General features: G+C 33.3%; 1 protein-coding gene and 1 non-coding gene across 2 annotated transcripts; both read right to left on the bottom strand.

Moving 5' to 3' along the window:
- Positions 1–4,568: 4,568 nt before the first annotated feature.
- On the bottom strand, positions 4,569–20,532 carry LOC132720001 (uncharacterized; the record flags this gene model as incomplete). Its single annotated transcript, XM_060703975.1, has 5 exons — positions 4,569–8,805; positions 13,152–13,202; positions 17,772–17,939; positions 18,843–18,971; positions 20,425–20,532. Coding segments are annotated over 5 exons (685 nt in total), but the record flags the coding sequence as incomplete, so codon positions are not given.
- Positions 16,478–16,639, bottom strand: LOC132720002 (U1 spliceosomal RNA). The gene has a single exon (XR_009624294.1). It is a non-coding gene; the product is annotated as a U1 spliceosomal RNA (small nuclear RNA).
- Positions 20,533–20,823: the final 291 nt, after the last annotated feature.

Genomic DNA, 20,823 nt, shown 5'->3' with positions numbered 1-20,823 from the left:
AAAAAATTTAAAACAAAAATAAAACAAAACAAGAGGGCATGATGGCCCTGAGGTGGCTCACCTGTATATAGGCCCACCCAACCCCACCCCCACCCCCAACGTTGGCAGGGCAATTTAAAACCCAAGGGCTTTTATTTTGCACAAACTTGGTAGACACCCATCAAGAAGATGTTTCATGCTAAACATCTAAAGCTCTAGCTCATTGGGCTTTTTAAAAGAAGATTTTTTTTAAGTTTTTACTATACACATATAGTTAAAAAACAATGACACCCCTGGGCCGGGCAGTTTTGACCCCAGGGCTTTTATTTGAACAAACTTTGTAGACACTTACTAGAAGATGTTCATGCTTAATATCTAAACTCTAGCTATTTGGGTTTTTTGAAAGAAGATTTTAAGTTTTTGCTATACACATATAAAGAAAATCAATGACCCCCGGGGCGGGGCCAATTTTGACCCAGGTCTTTTATTTGAACAAACTTTGTAGACACTCACTAAAAGATGTTTTCATGCTTAATATCTTAAACTCTAGCTATTTGGGTTTTTTCAAAGAAGATTTTTTTAAGTTTTTGCTATACACATATAAGGAAAATCAATGACCCCCGGGGCGGTGCCAATTTTGACCCCAGGGCTTTTATTTGAACAAACTTGGTAGACACCTATTAGAACATGTTTCATGCTAAATATCTTAGCCATAGCTCTTTGAGTTCTTTAAAAGAAGATTTTTTAAGTTTTTTTAACTATATGCATAAAGGGAAAATCAATGACCCCCGGGGCGGGGCCAATTTTGACCCCAGGGCTTTTATTTGAAAAAACTTGGTAGACACTTATTAGAACATGTTTCATGCTAAATATCTTAGCTCTAACTCTTTTGGTTCTTTAAAAGAAGATTTTTTAAGTTTTTACTATATGCATATAGGGAAAATCAATGACCCCATGGGGCGGGGCCAATTTTGACCCTAGGGCTTTTATTTGAACAAACTTGGTAGACACCTATTAGAACATGTTTGATGCTCAATATCTTAGCCATAGCTCTTTGAGTTCTTTAAAAGAAGATTTTTTAAGTTTTTACTATATGCATATAGGGAAAATCAATGACCCCCCGGGGCGGGGCCAATTTTGACCCCAGGGCTTTTTTTTTTTAACAAACTTGGTAGACACCCATTAGAACATGTTTCATGCTAAATATCTTAGCTGGTTCTTTAAAAGAAGATTTTTTAAGTTTTTACTATATGCATATAGGGAAAATCAATGACCCCCCGGGGCGGGGCCAATTTTGACCCCAGGGCTTTTATTTGAACAAACTTGGTAGACACTCACTAGAAGATGTTTCATGCCAAATATCTAAGCTCTAGCTCTTATGGTTTTTTAAAAGAAGATATTTAAAGTTTTTTCTTTCGGTTGCCATGGCAACCAGAGTTCTGCATGGAATTAAATTCTTTGAACAATTTTTAAAGGTGACCACCAAAGGAACATTCCTGAGAAGTTTGGATAAAATTGGCTTAGTGGTTTACGAGGAGATGTCATTTAAAGTAAAAGTTTACGGACGGACGCCGGACGAAAAGCGATCACAAAAGCTCACCCTGTAACTTTGTGACAGGTGAGCTAAAAATGTAAAATGTTTACAGGGAATGGTACGAAACATCACAAACAAAATATATAATTCATGGAACGTAACAGAAAACATTTACATCTCCGTAACTATAACATAATGTATTGAAAATTAATTAAAAGCATAGGAAAAAAATTGATACATGTATGTTATTTGATAATCTTTTTCAGTTCAAAATTTTCTCTTATCTGCTTGCGCTTTATTTAATCAAACCACTTCCTATTACTATATATCACATACATTTAATTTAATGTAAATGGCATTTTTGCCATTTTTTAGCTGTATCATATCATGTGGTACAAAGAATCTATATCCAATACTTTTTCGTGTAGACTAGCATCAAACACTCCCAAAGCTTGGGGGTGGGGGAATGATAAAAAAAAAAAAAACACTCCCAAAGCTTGGGGGGTGGGGGAATGATGAAAAAAAAAAAAGTAAAAAAAATAAATAAAAAAAGAAACAAGATTGCATTTGAGAAAAATGCTATGCCACCGCATTAATACCTAAGCTCTAGGCCTTTTGGGCATTTACAAGAAGGTATTTTAAGTTTTTGAAGCCTTGTACCTTGTACCTAGAGACAATAAGATTTTTTTATTTTTTTTACTATATGTATATATTGAAATCAATGACCCCCCGGGCGGGGGCAATTTTGACCCCAGGGCTATAATTTGAACAATCTTGCTAGAGGTTCACTACACAATGGTTTTCATGCAAAATATCTAACCTCTAGCATTTGTCAATTGCTAGAAGAAATTTTTTTTAAAGTTTTTACTATATACATATAACGAAAACCAATGACCCCCGGGCAGGGCCGATTTTGACCCAAGGGCTATAATTTGAACAATCTGGGTAGAGGTCTACAACACAATGCCTTATGCTCTAGGCCTTCTGGGTCTTTACAAGTAGGTATTTAAAGTTTTTACTATATGTACATATAGTGAAAATCAATGACCCCCGGGGCAGGGCCGATTTTGACCCTAGGGCTATAATTTGAACAATCTTGGTAGAGGTCTACCAGGCAATGCCTTATGCAAAATATCTAAGCTCTAGGCTATTTGGGTCTTTACAATAAGGTATTTTAAGTTTTTACTATATGTACATATAGTGAAAATCAATGACCCCAGGGCAGGGCCGATTTTGACCCAGGGCTATAATTTGAACAATCTTGGTAGAGGTCTACCAGACAATGCCTTATGCAAAATATCTGAGCTCTAGGCCTTTTGGGTCTTTACAAGAAGATTTTTTAAATTTATTCTTATAATTCCTTTTGGTTGCCATGGCAACCAGATTTCTGCATGGAATGAAATTCTTTGAACAACTTTGGAAGCCCTTCACCCAAGGATCAATCCTGCCAAGTTTGGTTGAAATTGGACTATTCGTTTTTCACAAGAAGATTTTTTACGTTCACTATATAATCTATATAACAATGACCCGGGGCGGGGCCTATTTTGACCCCAGGGCTATAATTTGAACAATGTTGGTAGAGGTCTACCAGACAATGCCTTATGCAAAATATCTAAGCTCTAGGCTATTTGGGTCTTTACAATAAGGTATTTTAAGTTTTTACTATATGTACATATAGTGAAAATCAATGACCCCAGGGCGGGGCCGATTTTGACCCCAGGGCTATAATTTGAACAATCTTGGTAGAGGTCTACCAGACAATGCCTTATGCAAAATATCTAAGCTCTAGGCCTTTTGGGTCTTTACAAGAAGATTTTTTAAATTTGTTCTTATAATTCCTTTTGGTTGCCATGGCAACCAGATTTCTGCATGGAATGAAATTCTTTGAACAACTTTGGAAGCCCTTCACCCAAGGATCAATCCTGCCAAGTTTGGTTGAAATTGGACTACTGGTTTTTCACAAGAAGATTTTTTAAGTTCACTATATAATCTATATAACACACACACACACAAACACACACCAAAACAAACACACACACACACAGGTGAATCGCTATATGCCACCGCATCGCAGATGCTGCGGTGGCATAAAAAGCAGCAAAAAGTATAAAGGAATAACATGAGACATGATTATAATATATAAAAGAAGAATATGTTGTATAAACTTAACAGATCTGTAAAGATATAGGCAAGATCATCTATATAAAACAATGCACATTTTCCCCCCTAATATTTAACAATGAATAAATAGGAACACATATGAAATATTGCACAAAGGTTAATGTTTTTGGCAATAGCAATCTAAAAGGTAAAATATTAACATGACTAGAAAAAAAAACATGAATGTAAAATTGTGAAATGGATTTATAAAGATCAAAAAACATAAAATTGGATACATGGCCCAGCATGTGACTTACTCCCTGGGTAGTAATTCAACTTTACACAAGATTTTGAATTAATGACTTAATCTTGATCATTCTAATCCATTACTCAAAATGACATCCAATAATTATGCAGTGCAGTAAATATAAATGGTTTAACTAGTGAGAGAAAACTTTTGGCACTACTGACTAGCTGTCTAGTAAATGATTTATTAATTCCACCAATGTTTCCTTACTTTCCAAAATCTTAAACCATATGGCGACTTTCCAGCTGCTTTATTTGTTGAGTAAGACCTAAGCTGCCTCTGCAATATTTCAGGCAGGAATGGACACCTGAGTAGTTCCACTGATATTTCATAAACTAGCTGGATAGCTTCTTCACATGAAAGAATCCAAAGTCTCTGCCGGGTACCAAACCCCCAGTGGAGAGAAGCAAGTGGTTTTAAGTGAATGAGGCCTAAACCACACAGCCATGCATGCCCCCTACTGGACATGAAGGTCACTTAAATAAAGTCAGGTCAAACTGAACATCTGTGCAGTCTGACCAGGCTCTATACTCTTGGCTAATTATTTCTTCAATTTTCATCTTGATATACCAAAATTTATAAAGCACATTTACAAACATATAATTTTGTTGTGTCCATTGTATAAATTCAGCAGGTTTAGGGTTCAAAGTTTGCGCATTAACAATTTGTCTACAAACTAAACAAAATGCATTATTTTAAGCAAGAAACATTGGTAAATTTATTTCTAAAAGAAGCTGCAAAATGGTTTACAATAAGAAATACATATCATAGAAAATTATATGTGAATACAGTATCATATTCAAATGTGAAAGACTGTGCTTATTTGCTCCCCCCTATATTTTACCTTAAAATAAAACAAGTATGTCATCATAAATCAAAAAAACATTATGGCAAATTATGACTGCAACCATGTATTTCCATTTGGCAATGTTTTGGTAAGCAATTATTGTAACCATGTATTTCCATGTGGCAATGGTTATAACCATGTATTTCCATGTGGCAATGTTTGTAACCATGTATTTCCATGTGGCAATGGTTATAACCATGTATTTCCATGTGGCAATGTTTGTAACCATGTATTTCCATGTGACAATGGTTGCAATCATATATTTACATGAGGTAAACAATGATTGTAGCCCTGTGACAATGACTGCAACCATGTACATGTATTTCAATGTGGCAATGTTTGTAACCATGTTTTTCCAGGAGGTAAACAGTGATTTTATCAATGTTGCATACAATATATTTCCATGTGGTAAATGATAATAGCAACCATGTATTTTTAAGTGATAAACAATGATGGTATCCATATATAAAACATAACAACAAACCAGACTAGTATTACATTCTCAATAACCTTGTAAATTACAAACATTGCTAACAACCATTGCTACGCTAACACTGCATTTTAGCTGCAATTAGTCCTGCTGGTTTCAAATTTTTGCTTGTTATCAGATTTCAACACATTATTTCTAAAACTGAATTTCATTGATAAATTATAATGTAAATAAATACTTGTATGAAAAACATTAGTTCTTTGCACTAGAGTTAAAAAGCGAGGCGTTAAGAATGGTTTTCATTTTCATTTTTTTTTTAAAGTAAAGATAAATTTGAAAATTTTTTTGGCTAATAATTTAGACTGAGTAAAAGGACATCTATAGTTTTACAAAAAAAAACAAATTTTATTATGGAAAATTCAATAAAATGGATTCTTTTTTGGTCTACTCGTGTGTTTTTGACTAAAAGAAACATTTAATAAATACTAATTTGTAGGAATCTCTTCTTGTATCTTCATTCATTAAAATATTAAGAAAACATGTAGCCACTACAACAGCATTTTTTAACTTGTTAAAATAGACAAAACAACACATCATATTTCCATGCACAATAGGTCTCTTTAAGTCAGTGCAAAATTAATATGCTTTACTGTTTTATTTGAAAAGTTGTAATCCATTGAGGCCAACCTACGTTATACTCTGGTATATCTCGCACATGGAAAAATCTCTCCATTCATTTTTATTTGACATTTTGATTGCTTTTTAAGTTACAACAACACTGTTAAGCTTTTATGGTGACTTTCTAGCTTTAGAAATTTCAAGCCACATATATTAAGTGGCAATTTTCTAATTAAATGAGTGTACATTTTGTTGTAATGATAATGCCACACAAGAATAAAATGTATAATGTTTTGTTTTTACAATACTGTTTTAATCTTACTTGTAAAATAATGTATTTTTCATGCCCAGGTTATAAAAATGTGGTTTCTTGATGTTTGTTTGTTTTTTTTGTTTGTTTTTTTTGGTTTGGTTTTTGTTTTGTTTTTTCTATTTGTGTATATATGTTATTTAAAATGTGTAATGTATATCTTGTTATGTATATGCTATGTATATGCTGAGGCCAGCATGGAAGATCAGGAAACCGAATGTGTAAGCCTCATTAAATAAAGTCCTTACTTACTTACTGACTATGGTGGAGAAAGACAGGTAGTAGCTCAAATTGTCTTTAACAAACACTCGGTATCTTTTAAAAAAATTTTTTTTTTTTACCTAAAACAAGATTTAATGTAACCTTCATATTCAACCAGCGAGGGGAAGGAAGTTGGCCACTATGCTTTTAAGAATAGTAGATTCTGAATGACAGTACAGTTATTATCTTTCTATGAATGAAAATTATCTATAAATTGGCTACAATAAATTACTTGTAATACCTAATGATTTCTATTCCATGTAAAATATGACTTAACATCTTTAAAGAACTTCAATAAAAAAAACAACTGACTACAAAATTATTCAAGAGCACATAAAACATGCATGCTGTGAAAAAGAGAGAAAAAGTGAGAAAGTTTTCATTCACACACTGTCAAACACTATCATACAAAGAAATATTATTTAACAAAAGAAAATGTATACATTAAAAAAGAACGTACATGTATACAATTGAAATAACTCTATATATATATATATATGATATATATATTTACACTTACTGTATTTCTAACAAGGCACTGTTTTCATAATTTTGTATCACTGGGGATATTATCACACTTTCTTCTTACCAAACTGACTAATCCTGACTTTTGTTACCATTTTAAACTCGATATGTAAAACTTGGTATATGCTGCTTTTTATAAACATATTTTTGGGTAATATACACTTAGAAAGGAATAGGAAAACTTAGAGGACATATTTATTTATATACCCACTGATTTATATTAAAGGTAGAATTCCCAATTATCAATCTTATCATAATATCTTGTCATTTTTTAAAATTATCACCCAATGATAATTAAACTATTTCTCAACTCTTCAAAATTATCTCTAATTCTTCTTTTGATGCTTGACTTGAAATTTGTTCCTCAAATTCTAGAATTACAACTAAATACATTCTTGGAATAATTTTTAAATTCTAGAATTAACAACTCAATTCTTGGAATAATTCTTCAAATTCTAGAATTACCAACTCAATTCTGTGAATAATTTCTCAATTTCTAGAACTACCAACTCAATTTTTGGAATAATTTCTCAATTTCTAGAACTACCAACTCAATTTTTGGAATCATTTCTCAATTTCTGGAATAACCACTCAATTCTTGGAACTATTCCTCAAATTCTAGAATTAAGACTTGATTTGAAAATTCTAGAATCGCAACTGGAATTTACTATCCTTATCATCATTACAATGTCTATGGTAAACAGGTAACAACAATCACTTTTTCACAGATAAAAACAACAGTATGAAAACAGTGGGATCAATAAAGACATAACAATTAATTCGTATAACAAGGAACAAGAACAATACATAACAAGAGAACCCTGTTGGCCCTTTGTGACTCACCTGTGACTTACAGTGCAGAATAATTGATGAAAAATATAAAAACTTTAAGATAAAGGCAACAGCTATTTGTAGTGAATCAATATAATAAAATATTTTCCTATGGTGCAAAATTAGTTAATTAAATAAAAAACCCATGAAAAAAACAAAAAAGAAAAACAAAGTTGATGTCTGATTTGGTTGGTTCATTCAGTAATCTTTTCGCTTTCAGCGAACATTCAAGGAAGATAAATATAGCCGCAGAAGAAAAAAAAATTTACATAAACAAAATATATTACAGATAAGGGACACTTTTCCAGAACTCGGTGTATACTTTTAAAATAATGACTTTTGGATATTTGAAGGAACACCGATACAAACTAGCAGACAAACACGGAACATCTAACAATCATAAGAGCTCAAAATGTGCATATAAGCTCAGGTGAGCTTTAAAAATTCATGGAATGATATAGAAATAGTGCATCTGATATACAATAAATTTACAAAACAATGCATACTTGAAACTTTTAACAGCCATTCATGGATCAAAATCTTGCTGTTCATGTTTGAAATATTCTACACACATGTCAAACATCAAAATATATGTTTCATAACAATTATAATTATTCTAGACATTCTAAATATATGCTGTCATCTCAATAGTTTACAGATTTTCAAAATTAACCCTATATATATATATTTATATCAAAGAAGAATATCTCCCAATATTTTACAATTGTTTAGATCTTATAACTAAAGGTGAATCTATCAAAATCCACCAATTTACTGGAATTTTAGGGCTGACATTACGCTGTCATGTTTCGTATGTGTTAGACCATAGTCAAATTAGGACTCTCCCTCCCATGGAGTGACGACGTTTGTTCTAGGAACGCTGATAGCTAGACACGGATTTACGGCTTCAGACTTGCGGTTCCCCTCTGAATTCATCCCCTGGTACGTTGATCGTGGAACCTCTAAGTTGCTACGGCGACGTGGATCATTACTACTGGTAGTTAATTTGTTGTCGGAATCCATGTTTTCAGTACGTCTACGTACAGACGGGGAATTACTTTGCCTGAAAGAATGAATGATTATGTAAAAACATGAAAATCAAGAAGGTCATTTCTATTCATGAGATCAATTTTTACTCAGTTTTAATCTAGAAAAGTTTCATCAAATAACTATGTAAAATTTATATCCTGTTTTGTCAAGTATTCCCATATCTTATTACTAAGAATTGTTACATCCTGTTATATTTTGTTGTCCTATGATCTTGTTTTCTATCAACTAACTATTTAAGCATTACCTCTCTTTGATACTATTGAACACATATTCTTTTGTGTATTTAGAAAATCATCCTTTTAACTTTTATGGTTTACCTTCATTTGATATTTCATTTAAATCTTGAAATAAACATGAATAATTGTCATTTGAAATAAACATCAAGGACATTATCATATTCCTGTATTTCAAAAAAGTAACTGCATCCATTATCATGATTATACATGTACATGTATAAAAAAAACATGGCCATAAAAGCTGTTTTAGAACAAATAAATAATATTGAGAAAACTGGGGTGTTTTTTTTTCTGCTTAAACTAAAAAGTATTTGATAGTCATTTCATACATAATATGAATATCACCACTGTCAAATGAAAAATGACGTTACAAACATGCAGTATTATGCAGACAAATTAACTCACATAACAACAACAACAACAACAACAACAGGTAAATACATTAGTACATCACACATTCCCCAACACACATATGTCACATTAACAACAATATAAACAACAAAACCAAAATAATAAATCCACCACCATACTGTTTTCCAAGCACAATCAAAAACAAACAAAAACAACATTACTCAAAAATAAGTTTATTTTTAACCCCTGTTGTGTAACAGTTTTTAACAGCCCAATAGAAGGCCAAGGCAATCAAAGGTCAAGGACTCATCAAGGTAGTTATTGCTTATTCTATCTGTAAAACCAAGATTGAGGAGAACTTAAAGAGAACAGTGTATGTAAAAAGAGGGAAAAATTACAAACAAATTGGTCACCTTTAGTAAAAATACATGTAAGTTAATATATAATATTCCTTCAAAATTTCCATTAATTTCATTTACCATCAATAACTTAATTTTAAGTAAAAGATGCATTTTCAAAGTGTGTATCTCTGAATGTGGAAATAACACTGGTACTGTGCAATAGTAAAGCTGAATTGTGCAAATCTATGGTTAAAATAAGCACCATGGTATGGTAAGTTATCTGATAAATGTGTTTTACTATCAATAATTTTAGCTCATCAAATACACTTGTAACCATGGAAATATAATGGATAAGTAAATGGAGGTAAGAGGCTCTTACCAGATGCTGAAGAATTTTTGTGCACATGTTTTAAGTCAAACTCACACTGTCAGGTTAATATGGTAACTTACAGGCTTTACCCATGGAGGAAAACCTTACGTGCTCCTCTGTGCATTATTTGAAGTACAAATGAGCACCGAACTATATATCTTATAACTAAACTAGCTGGATAGGTTCTTAGCATAAAATAATCTAAATTTCTGGTCAGGATTCAAAAGTAGGAGGGGCTAGAGAGTAGGAGGGGCTAGGCACCAACAATAACAACTTGACCACAGAGACTCCCACATCCTCAGAACTACACCAAACAAGAGGGCCATGATGGCCCTGAGGTCGCTCACCTGTATATAGCCCCCCCCCCCCCCCCCCCCCGGGCCAATTTTTACCCAAGGGCTTTTATTTGTTTATTTGAACAGACTTGGTAGACACCCATAAGAAGATGTTTCATGCTAAACATCTAAGTTCTAGCTCATTGGGTTTTTTAAAAGAAGATTTTTTAAGTTTTTACTATACACATATAGTTAAAAACAATGACACCCCTGGGGCAGGGCCAGTTTTGACCCCCGGGCTTTTATTTGAACAAACTTTGTAGATATTTACTAAAAGATGTTTCATGCTTAATATCTAAACTCTAGCTATTTGGGTTTTTTCAAAGAAGATTTTTAAGTTTTTGCTATACACAAAAAAGGAAAATCAATGACCCCCGGGGCAGGGCCAATTTTGACCCCGGGGCTTTTATTTGAACAAACTTTGTAGACACTGATTAGAAGATGTTTCATGCTTAATATTTAAACTCTAGCTACGAGGGCTGTTCAAAAAGTTCGTGGACTACGGCTCTACTGATCACGGCTTTTAATTTGCGTATATGAGTTTAAAAGAGACATATATGAAAATATGTCCTTAATAAACAGTGAAAAAATCAATACAATATGTTTACAAATAACAATTCTGTGACAGTTACAAATCACAAGAGGTGCACAATCCGGCGCACACTGATGATGAAACAGAATGACGCTCGTGACGTCGCAATATAAATGAAAAATTGTACCATTGTAATTGGTTCTGAAAGTACTCTTTTTAGTGTTCAATATCTGCGGATCATTTACCAAAACCATTTTTCTGTTTGTGATGATGACCCGAGATATAAAGTGGTCATCTTTTCGCTCCATTTTCCGTAAATAGGTCCGAGTTCCGCATACTTTCCGCTCTTTATCGAGATTTTTGAGTAATGGGCAGAGTTATTAAGTTAATTCAATCGTTGATTTAAAGTATCAATTTGAAACCGCACTCGTCCGATATTTAAACAATATGATTATCAATGATTAAGAAAAATATTTTATCAACTGACAATTATTCTATGCGGTAAATCTACTGAACACCGGCTAGCATTAATTGTCAAACGGACCAGGGTAAATACACGTAATACAAATAATATAATAACTACAATTATTTATTGTAAATACGCATATATCCTAATGAATGAAATAAAATATTATGTTAATTAAATTAAATTATTTTGTCAGAATTGAATGCATAGACCCGATGCAGAAATTAAACATGTCGGACATCTCGCAAAACTGTCATAATGTTGGACTTCTGTAGATCTTTTGCAATTAAACGTCCCAACAATTTTCCACTAAAAAATTATCCGTCGCCCTTTCTGTCTGTCAGCATGTATTGGCCGTATTTGAATCGTTTGCACGACCTGAAACCAAGAGACTTGCTCGCCAACACATTGTTCTTCGTTAATTTAATCACCTCATAAAAATATGAAGGAGTATCCCATATTTATTGGTAAAAATTTCCGAAAGAGCGAACTTCTAGTTTTTAAACGGGCTTTATATTTCCCAACTTACCTGTCTGTCTACTGCTGCTCAAAACCTGTTTGTTCAGCTATTCAACGTCCAAACAACGTCAAATTTCAGATTTATGTTATTTAAATAATAATAGATGATTAATTGTATTTTACTTCATAAAACAATCATTCACTTTGTTTCAACATTTATTTATATTTAAACATTATATGAAAATTTCGGCGTGCGCCGATGTTGCGTTGCCATGGTTATTAAAGTGCACATAACTCGTAAAGGAGGTAAAAGTCAACAATTAAAGTAAATCTTACTTTTAGAAATAAAGACACTCTTTCAATTCATATCCACTAAGGGTGTTTTTATGAACCAAGTAAAAAATGACAGCAAAAATCCATGAACTTTTTGAACATACCTCGTATATGGGTTTTTTCAAAGAAGATTTTTAAGTTTTTGCCATACACATTAAAGGAAAATCAATGACCCCCGGGGCGGGGCCAATTTTGACCCAAGGGCTTTTATTTGAACAAATTTGGTAGACACCCATTAGAACATGTTTCATGCTAAATATCTTAGCTCTAGCTCTTTGGGTTCTTTAAAAGAAGATTTTTTAAGTTTTTACTATATGCATATAGGGAAAATCAATGACCCCCTGGGGCGGGGCCAATTTTGACCCCAGGGCTTTTATTTGAACAAACTTGGTAGACACTCACTAGAAGATGTTTCATGCCAAATATCTTAGCTCCAGCCTTTTGGGTTCTTTAAAAGAAGATTTTTTAAGTTTTTACTATATGCATATAGGGAAAATCAATGACCCCCTGGGGCGGGGCCAATTTTGACCCCAGGGCTTTTATTTGAACAAACTTGGTAGACACTCACTAGAAGATGTTTCATGCAAAATATCTAAGCTCTAGCTCTTAGGGTTGTTTAAAAGAAGATATTTAAAGATTTTTCTTTCGGTTGCCATGGCAACCAGAGTTCTGCATGGAATTAAATTCTTTGAACAATTTTTAAAGGTGACCACCAAAGGAACATTCCTGTGAAGTTTGGTTGAAATTGGCTCAGTGGTTTATGAGGAGATGTCATTTAAAGCAAAAGTTTACGGCCGGACGCCGGACGAAAAGCCATCACAAAAGCTCACCCTGTCACTTTGTGACAGGTGAGCTAAAAACAATAACTAAAGGTAAACGAAATGTTTAGCAATAATCTGTCGAGGTAGCCACTACGTATACAGGGTTTGTACCTACCCGTCGTAAGTGCCCATATAAATACTGCTATCAGATCCCACATACGAGGTTCTGAATGCATAATCCAAAATATAAACACATAACATTACCACGCAATGCCATAACACAACTTTATAGCAATTTTAAAATTTTGTTTTAGTTTGATGTAACAAATAGCTTCTGTTAAAAAGTATTTTCGTGACAACAAGTATGTTACTAAATCGTGATTCTAATTAATTTTGAAGACCATCTAAAGACAATACAGACCCCAGTTAAAGATAATTCACCAATTGTTTCATGGAGGTTTAAAGCAGCTTTCCTCCAGATTTATGCTAATTATAGTGGACATTTTTTAAATGTATTAATAAGTAAAAATATCGTCAAGTGAACATACAAAGTAGACACTTAAAATATTCGAAAATTGACAAAACCAGGTTTGAATATTCAAAAATTGCTTTATTGCGTTAGTTACATAGCAGAAATATGCTGATAGATACTGGAAAAACAGTCATGAATTGCATATTATCTGTGAATTATTTCTTAAATTGTGAATACTTTTACTGTCCTTTAAATCTAAGTACATTATTTGCAAGATTTATTTTATTGAAACTTGGCTCATCTGGAGGCTTGCAGCTTTAAAGATATTTCTATTTGCTTTCCTGGCTAACAAAATTTTATTTTGCGACAATCTAAGAATTTTACAGACAATGCTTGATGATGATTCATATATCTGTTTATAAGAGGAATTTTTCATATTAAACTCTGGCTGCTGGCCACTAAATGTAGCCCATGATGAACTTGACATCAAAGGATGCTACAGCCAAGTATTGGTGATGACTCACACATTGGTTAATAAGATATTTAAAGCACCTAAAAGGGGACACCAAAAAAATTATTTCTCACACGACAGAGGATTATACATGTGTTTTTATATACAGGTATATGTTCCTAGGTTGTAACTGTAAGTAAGGGAACTTTTCAAAATAAAACATATTGCAAAAACAGGTGAAAATTTACTCTCCAGAAACACTGAGTTTGTAGGTACGAATTTCTTTTCTTCTTTACAGTGAAATTAGTCAGGTCATTATTGTACTTTCATATTGGAGGCCAAGCTTAGATGATCAGAGACTAACATAGTTTTAAATTCAGCTTTATACTAGATGAATAATTTTAAAAGAAATTTAAGTAAAGAAAAACAACTGTTTAGTGTCACAAAAAATATGTTTCCCTGTACATACCAGTAGATTTACATATTAAATCTAAAAGCTATTTGTTAATCAAGGGTCAACATAAAACTCCTAATTTCTATAATAATGACAGAATATTGTTTTCAGAATTATATAATTCATGCAGCTTTAAACATGAAAATCTTAATTACGAGCAAATGGCAAGCAACTAGAAATAAAACAAAGACTATCCTAACAGTTTATAATCTATAGCTTGCAGTCAATACATGAAAACAGAGATGCATTTACACATGGATCTTCTTGCAAACATAGAGCAAATGCTAAAATCATTTACATATAACATTGACAAAATATTTAAACATGACTTCAAATATGCATCTATAATTAAAAACATGAAATATATATTTCTTAATATATTTAACATTAAATAATATCATACATAAATTTTTAATCATCTTTTTTAAAGTTTCACACCCATTCAACAAACTACAAGGGATTTAGTAACTAGTACTTGAGAATACTTTCTGACCATTAACTAGAACTGCCACTATCATGGCGTGAATACCCCCGCATACCACTTTGTCAGAATCAACAGTGGCCATTTAGAGCTCAAGGACAACCTCCCTGCCAAATCTGAGGTTACTAAGCCAGTGCATTGCTAAGTTATATATTCTACATGCTTCAAATGTGAAAATGTCAAAATCAATACATTGCGGACAGGACATTCTTTAGCAATTGAGAAGAAAATTTTTTTTTTTGTCAAGGTCCCTGTGACCTTGACCTTTGACCCAGTGACCTAAAAATCAATAGGGGTCACCTTATAGTCATGATCAACATCCATGCCAAATATGAAGACTGTGAGTCAAAGGAATCTTAAGTTAATGGGTGGACAAACTTTTTGAAGTCAGAGTCCCAATGACCTTGACCTTTGATCCAGTGACCTCAAAATCAAAAGGGGTCATCTACCAATAATGATCAACATCCATGCCAAATATGAAGACTGTGTGTCAAAGGAATCTTAAGTTATTGGGCAGACAAACTTTTTGAAGTCAAAGTCCCTGTGACCTTGACCTTTGACCTGGTGACCTCAAAATCAATAGGGGTCATCTACTTATCATGACTAACCTCCATGCCAAACATGAAGACTGTGGGTCAAAGGAATCTTAAGTTATAGGGCGGACAAGCTTTTTGAAGTCAAGGTCCTTGTGACCTTGACCTGTGACCTGGTGACCTCAAAGTCAATAGGGGTCATCTACTAATCATGACTAACCTCCATGCCAAATATGAAGACTGTAGGTCAAAGGAATCTTAAGTTATTGGGAGGACAAGCTTTTTGAAGTGAAGGCCCCTGTGACCTTGTCCTTTGACCTGATGACCTCAAAATCCAATAGGGGTCATCTACTAATCATGACTAACCTCTATGCCAAATATGACGACTGTAGGTCAAAGGAATCTTAAGTTATTGGGTCGACAAGCTTTTTGAAGTCAAGGCCCCTGTGACCTTGACCTTTGACCTGGTGACCTCAAAATCAATAGGGGTCATTTTCTAATCATGACTAAATTCCATGCCAAATATGACGACTGTAGGTCAAAGGAATCTTAAGTTATTGAGCGGACAAGCTTTTTGAAGTCAAGGCCCCTGTGACCTTGACCTTTGACCTGGTGACCTCAAAATCAATAGGGGTCGTCTACTAATCATGACTAACCTCACTGCCAAATATGATGACTGTAGGTCAAAGGAATCTTAAGTTATTGGGCGGACAAGCTTTTTGAAGTCAAGGCCCCTGTGACCTTGACCTTTAACCTGATGACCTCAAAATCAATAGGGGTCATCTACTAATCATGACTAACCTCCATGCCAAATATGACGACTGTAGGTCAAAGGAATCTTAAGTTATTAGGCGGACAAGCTTTTTGAAGTCAAGGCCCCTGTGACCTTGACCTTTGACCTAGTGACCTCAAAATCAATAGGGGTCATTTACTAATCATGACTAACCTCCATGCCAAATATGAAGACTAAGGGTCAAAGGAATCTTAAGTTATTGGGCGGACAAGAAAAAACCGACGGACGGCCGGACAGCCGGACGGACGGACAAGCTGATTCCAGTATACCCCCCTTACAACTTTGTTGTGCGGGGGTATAATGATTGTTTGTTATTTCAGGGATAGCGCGAACGCAGTCCCCACACCAATAAATTGCGTACCCGAGTAACCCACATTTGGGGCTATCGCAGACGTCAGCCCAACCGAAGTGCAATGGAAGGGCCTCTTTCTGGGGAAACCGCCTTGCAGATCACGGTGTTCCCTGTACCAGGTAAGTATGAATTCACCACATTTTACAGGCTATTTATTCAACGGCTCAACAGCATTTTGTCACACTTCAATTATACCATACAATTTAACGCTAATTTAACCATGATTAATAAATTTATGTTAGCATAAAAAAAAATCATTATTATATGAGTAATGAAATTGTACATTTATATTAATGATTAATGAATAAAAAAAAATAATTTGCAAAACATGTTCTTAAATTGGTAAAATAAGTGATATTTTAACACACTTTTTGACAAGCATATTCAAAGGGGGTAAATTTCTATAAATAGAACAAAGCCAGAAGGGACTGTACTCTCCCAACTACTAAAGCTATCAATGGGCACAACAAAGTTATCTGGCTATTGATTTTATCTCGTCTTTACATTTAATTTAGTCTAAACAACTGTGATAAAAAAAAAATGTGAAATGCAGTGTTATAGATATTGTAGAAAATAATTTCTGTATTGAAATACTTAGACAAACTTACTAAAATTGTGTTCTGTGAAATTATTGTTATTTTTTTTACTTTATAAATTAATCAGTTTGGCTTTAAGGTTTAAGAAGTTTAACCTCTGATGTAAAATAACCGAAACTTACAGGTTAAGAAACACTTAATATTACTAATAAAACATTCCTTTGCAATCTTAAATAAATTTTCCTTATTTAATGATCCCCTAAAAATGATCCTCCACTAAAAAAGAAAAAAAATAATTTTAATGACAGTTTCATACAATATTATTTACTGTTATGATAATATTGATAACTTAGCGTTGTTTAAAGATACTATTATTCAACTTTATGTTGTTTTCATATATTGTTATTATTATTTATTGAAAAATAACGTTTTTATACAATATTATTTATTTTAATGTTGTTTTCATATAATATTAACTATTCTAATGTAGTTTTCATCTAATTCTAACCATTTAATGTTGTTTTCATCTTTTATTTTTTTACTTGTTTTTTTTGCCCGTTTTGATGAAACCACGAAATTTCATGCCCACGAATATAAATGAATTCGCAGTATCTTGAACAAATCTATCTTTAAGTAACAAAATTATTGATGTTATCTAAAAATGAATTAGATTTATCAATTAATGTTGCTTACAGAATGATGTAACCAAAATAAAAATTATACCTCTGAGATCGCCTTGGTTTTTCATCAAGTTCACGAAGGTTCCCAGTACTGTATGAATGGTACGCGGGTCCCCCTAAATCGCCATCTGCACCTTCGCTGGAAGCACTACCTCTACGACGAACAAGAGGGCTTGGAGTCTTTTTACGGTTGCTACCAAAGTTGAAAAACCTGCAAAATATGATTACTTCATTTAGATTTTACCTTTGTTTGTTTCTTTGATTTTAACAGACTATACTTTGTTTGTTTCTTTGATTTTAACAGACTATTTTTTGGTCATATTATGGAGGTGGATCCACCTAACCGGCTCTCCTGGATAACTTACCAGTAATTACCAATGTGAACGACTACATATGCCACACAATGACAGACAAATGTCTATCCAGGGTTCGTACAGACATCCAATGCCAAAATTCAAGGACTTTTTAAGTACTATTTAAGCACGTTTTCCCATTTTTCAAGCACATTTGTTGCACATATACCAACACAATCTTCACCCTATGATGGATAGTTTGTTCACCATTTTTTGTTGAATACACATTTTCTGACATTATAGAAGAACAACAAAGGGTGCACCAAGTACAGATTAGTTCAAAACAACTGCAATTTGTCCACTTACTGTTACCTTGATTTAATAAACATTTCATTGATTTTGATACTAAATTAGATCTTTTTTCTTTTATTTTGTTAACTGTTGATTTTTATCAAAACTATGTCATTCTGTGATTCAAACATTTTCAAGCACATTTTTAGCAAATTTAAGCACTTTTTAAGCACTTTTCAAAAGAGTAATCACATTCAAGGACTTTTAAGCACTTTTTTACATTTTTAAGCACTTTTTAAGAAAGAGACTCAAATTTAAGCACTTTTTAAGACTGTACGAACCCTGCTATCAGACAGTCGGATCTGATTTTTCCCTTTAAACAGGGTGTTGTAATAATATTTAAAGAATTGATCGGAACTTTGTGATAATTCTTAAGTAATACAAAGTAAATTGTTACACTGCTTTTGTATCAGTTTTTCAAAAATGAATACTTTTTTAAAGATTGTAATCTCGTGCAAAGTTTTTCTTACTTTTTCTTTGTATAGTGTGTTTGAGATTTGTCTAACAGTTGATTATATTGGTCAGAGCGGAGAAATCTTGAATAACTGTCTTTTTTCATCAACGCATATACATGCTCCATGGCCGGTTGGAATATATATCTGTAAATAGAAATATAAATTGTATATAAAATTTATTATATAACAAGAGCTGTCCGTAAGACAGCGCGCTCGACTTTTTTATTGCTTGCCAATAAAAAAAGTTTTTGCAGTAAAAGGCAATACAAGAATCTCTGTATTTTTAAAGTGAACAATGGCCATGAGCATTAAGATATTTAGTGAAGAATTATTTTACTGAATTGTGTGATACCCTTGAACACTGCAGCAAAGTTTGAAATGTTTAAGTCAAAAGAGGGCTGGTAAGAAAGAAAAAAAAACTGAGTTGAGCCTTAAATAAATTTAATAGTATTAAACCCACTTTGAGAGAATAAGGTATTTTTACGTCACTCAGAACACCTTGGTAAATGACATAATAACATAATTTTTCAAGAAATCTATGCCAAGGAAGCAGTATATTTTTGTACAATCAGCATAATATATAGATTTGACTTTGTATGTGAAAGTATTATAGTTACCTTATAATACAAGTAATAGATAAATTTTATCAAGTGGACTGGTACTAAAAACTTAACCAAGATTCTAAGTCGATAAAAGGCCTTAATTTTTAAAACAAATCCTTGACAGAGTTACCTTCTCTTGCGTACAGATGGGGGTAATGATGTGAAATAGCATTAAAAGTTTCAAAGCAATATCTCAAAGGGTTAAGGCAATAAGTGGATTTTACCCATATTCAATGTATTTTCTAAGTCAAAAAGGGGCATAATTCTGTCAAAAACCTTGACAGAGTTATGTCCTCTTGTCTGTTGATGAAGGTCGTGATGGTAAACAAGTATGGTCAGTTTCAAAGCAATACCTCCAATGGTTTTGAAATAAAGTGAGGTGGTACAAAAAACTTAACCAAGATCAATACACTTTCAAAGTCAAAAAAGGGCCATAATTCTGTCAAAAACCTTGACAGAGTTATGTACTCTTGTCTGTAGATGGAGGTTATGATGGTGAACAAGTATGGTAAGTTTCAAAGCCATACTTGTAATACTTCTGAAATAAAGTGGGGTGGTACGAAAAACTTAACCAAGGTGTGACGCCAACGCCGACGCCGACGCCGGGGCGAGTAGGATAGCTCCCCTTTTCATAGAAAAGTCGAGCTAAAAATTGCTCGAAATGAAAATTTTACAAAATCAAGGAGCTAACATTCTTATGGTCAAATGAATACCTACCTGCATACACCGATATTATCCATTTCCCAAGACTGGGCTTGTACCAGATTATCATGAACTGTTTATAGTATATTTAGATCAAACATTGAGAACAAAATCCAAGAAATGTTACGAAACGAGACTAAAAGTAAAACACTTTCCAAGAATCGTTAAAATTGTAAGTTTATTAAAATGTCAGATCCTATATGTATCAACATACAGCCAGAAAAACAATTAAAACAGAGTTAAAATTTATCGAGCTGTCTATAAAACGATCAATTGGAACATTTCGAATTTACCTAGTTCTTCCCGACAAGTCTTTATCCTCCTTTAACTGGGATGTAACTTTCTCGAGAGTTTTACAATCCACGTTCACCTCATGTATGGCACCAGCAGTTAAAAACTCTCTGTAATATAATATACATGTATATATGAGCTGCGCCACGACAAAACCAACATAATGGGTATGTGACCAGCATGGATCCAGACCAGCCTGCGCATCCGCACAGTCTGATCAGGATCCATGCTGTCCGCTTAAAAACCCTATAACAAGTAGAGAAACTGATAGCGAACAGCATGGCTCCTGATCAGACTGCGGGGATGCCCAGGCTGGTCTGGATCCATGCTGGTTGCAATCCCATTATGTTGGTTTTGTAATGGCGCTGCTCATATAATATTATATATATAAGGAAATTACA

Source organism: Ruditapes philippinarum, unplaced genomic scaffold (assembly GCF_026571515.1).
Source record: "Ruditapes philippinarum isolate M1 unplaced genomic scaffold, ASM2657151v2 ctg15059_1_1_1_1, whole genome shotgun sequence".
Classification (NCBI taxonomy): Eukaryota; Metazoa; Mollusca; class Bivalvia; order Venerida; family Veneridae; genus Ruditapes; species Ruditapes philippinarum.
The sequence above is the reverse complement of the archived record's forward strand: the minus strand, read 5'-3'. Positions and strand labels throughout refer to the sequence as shown.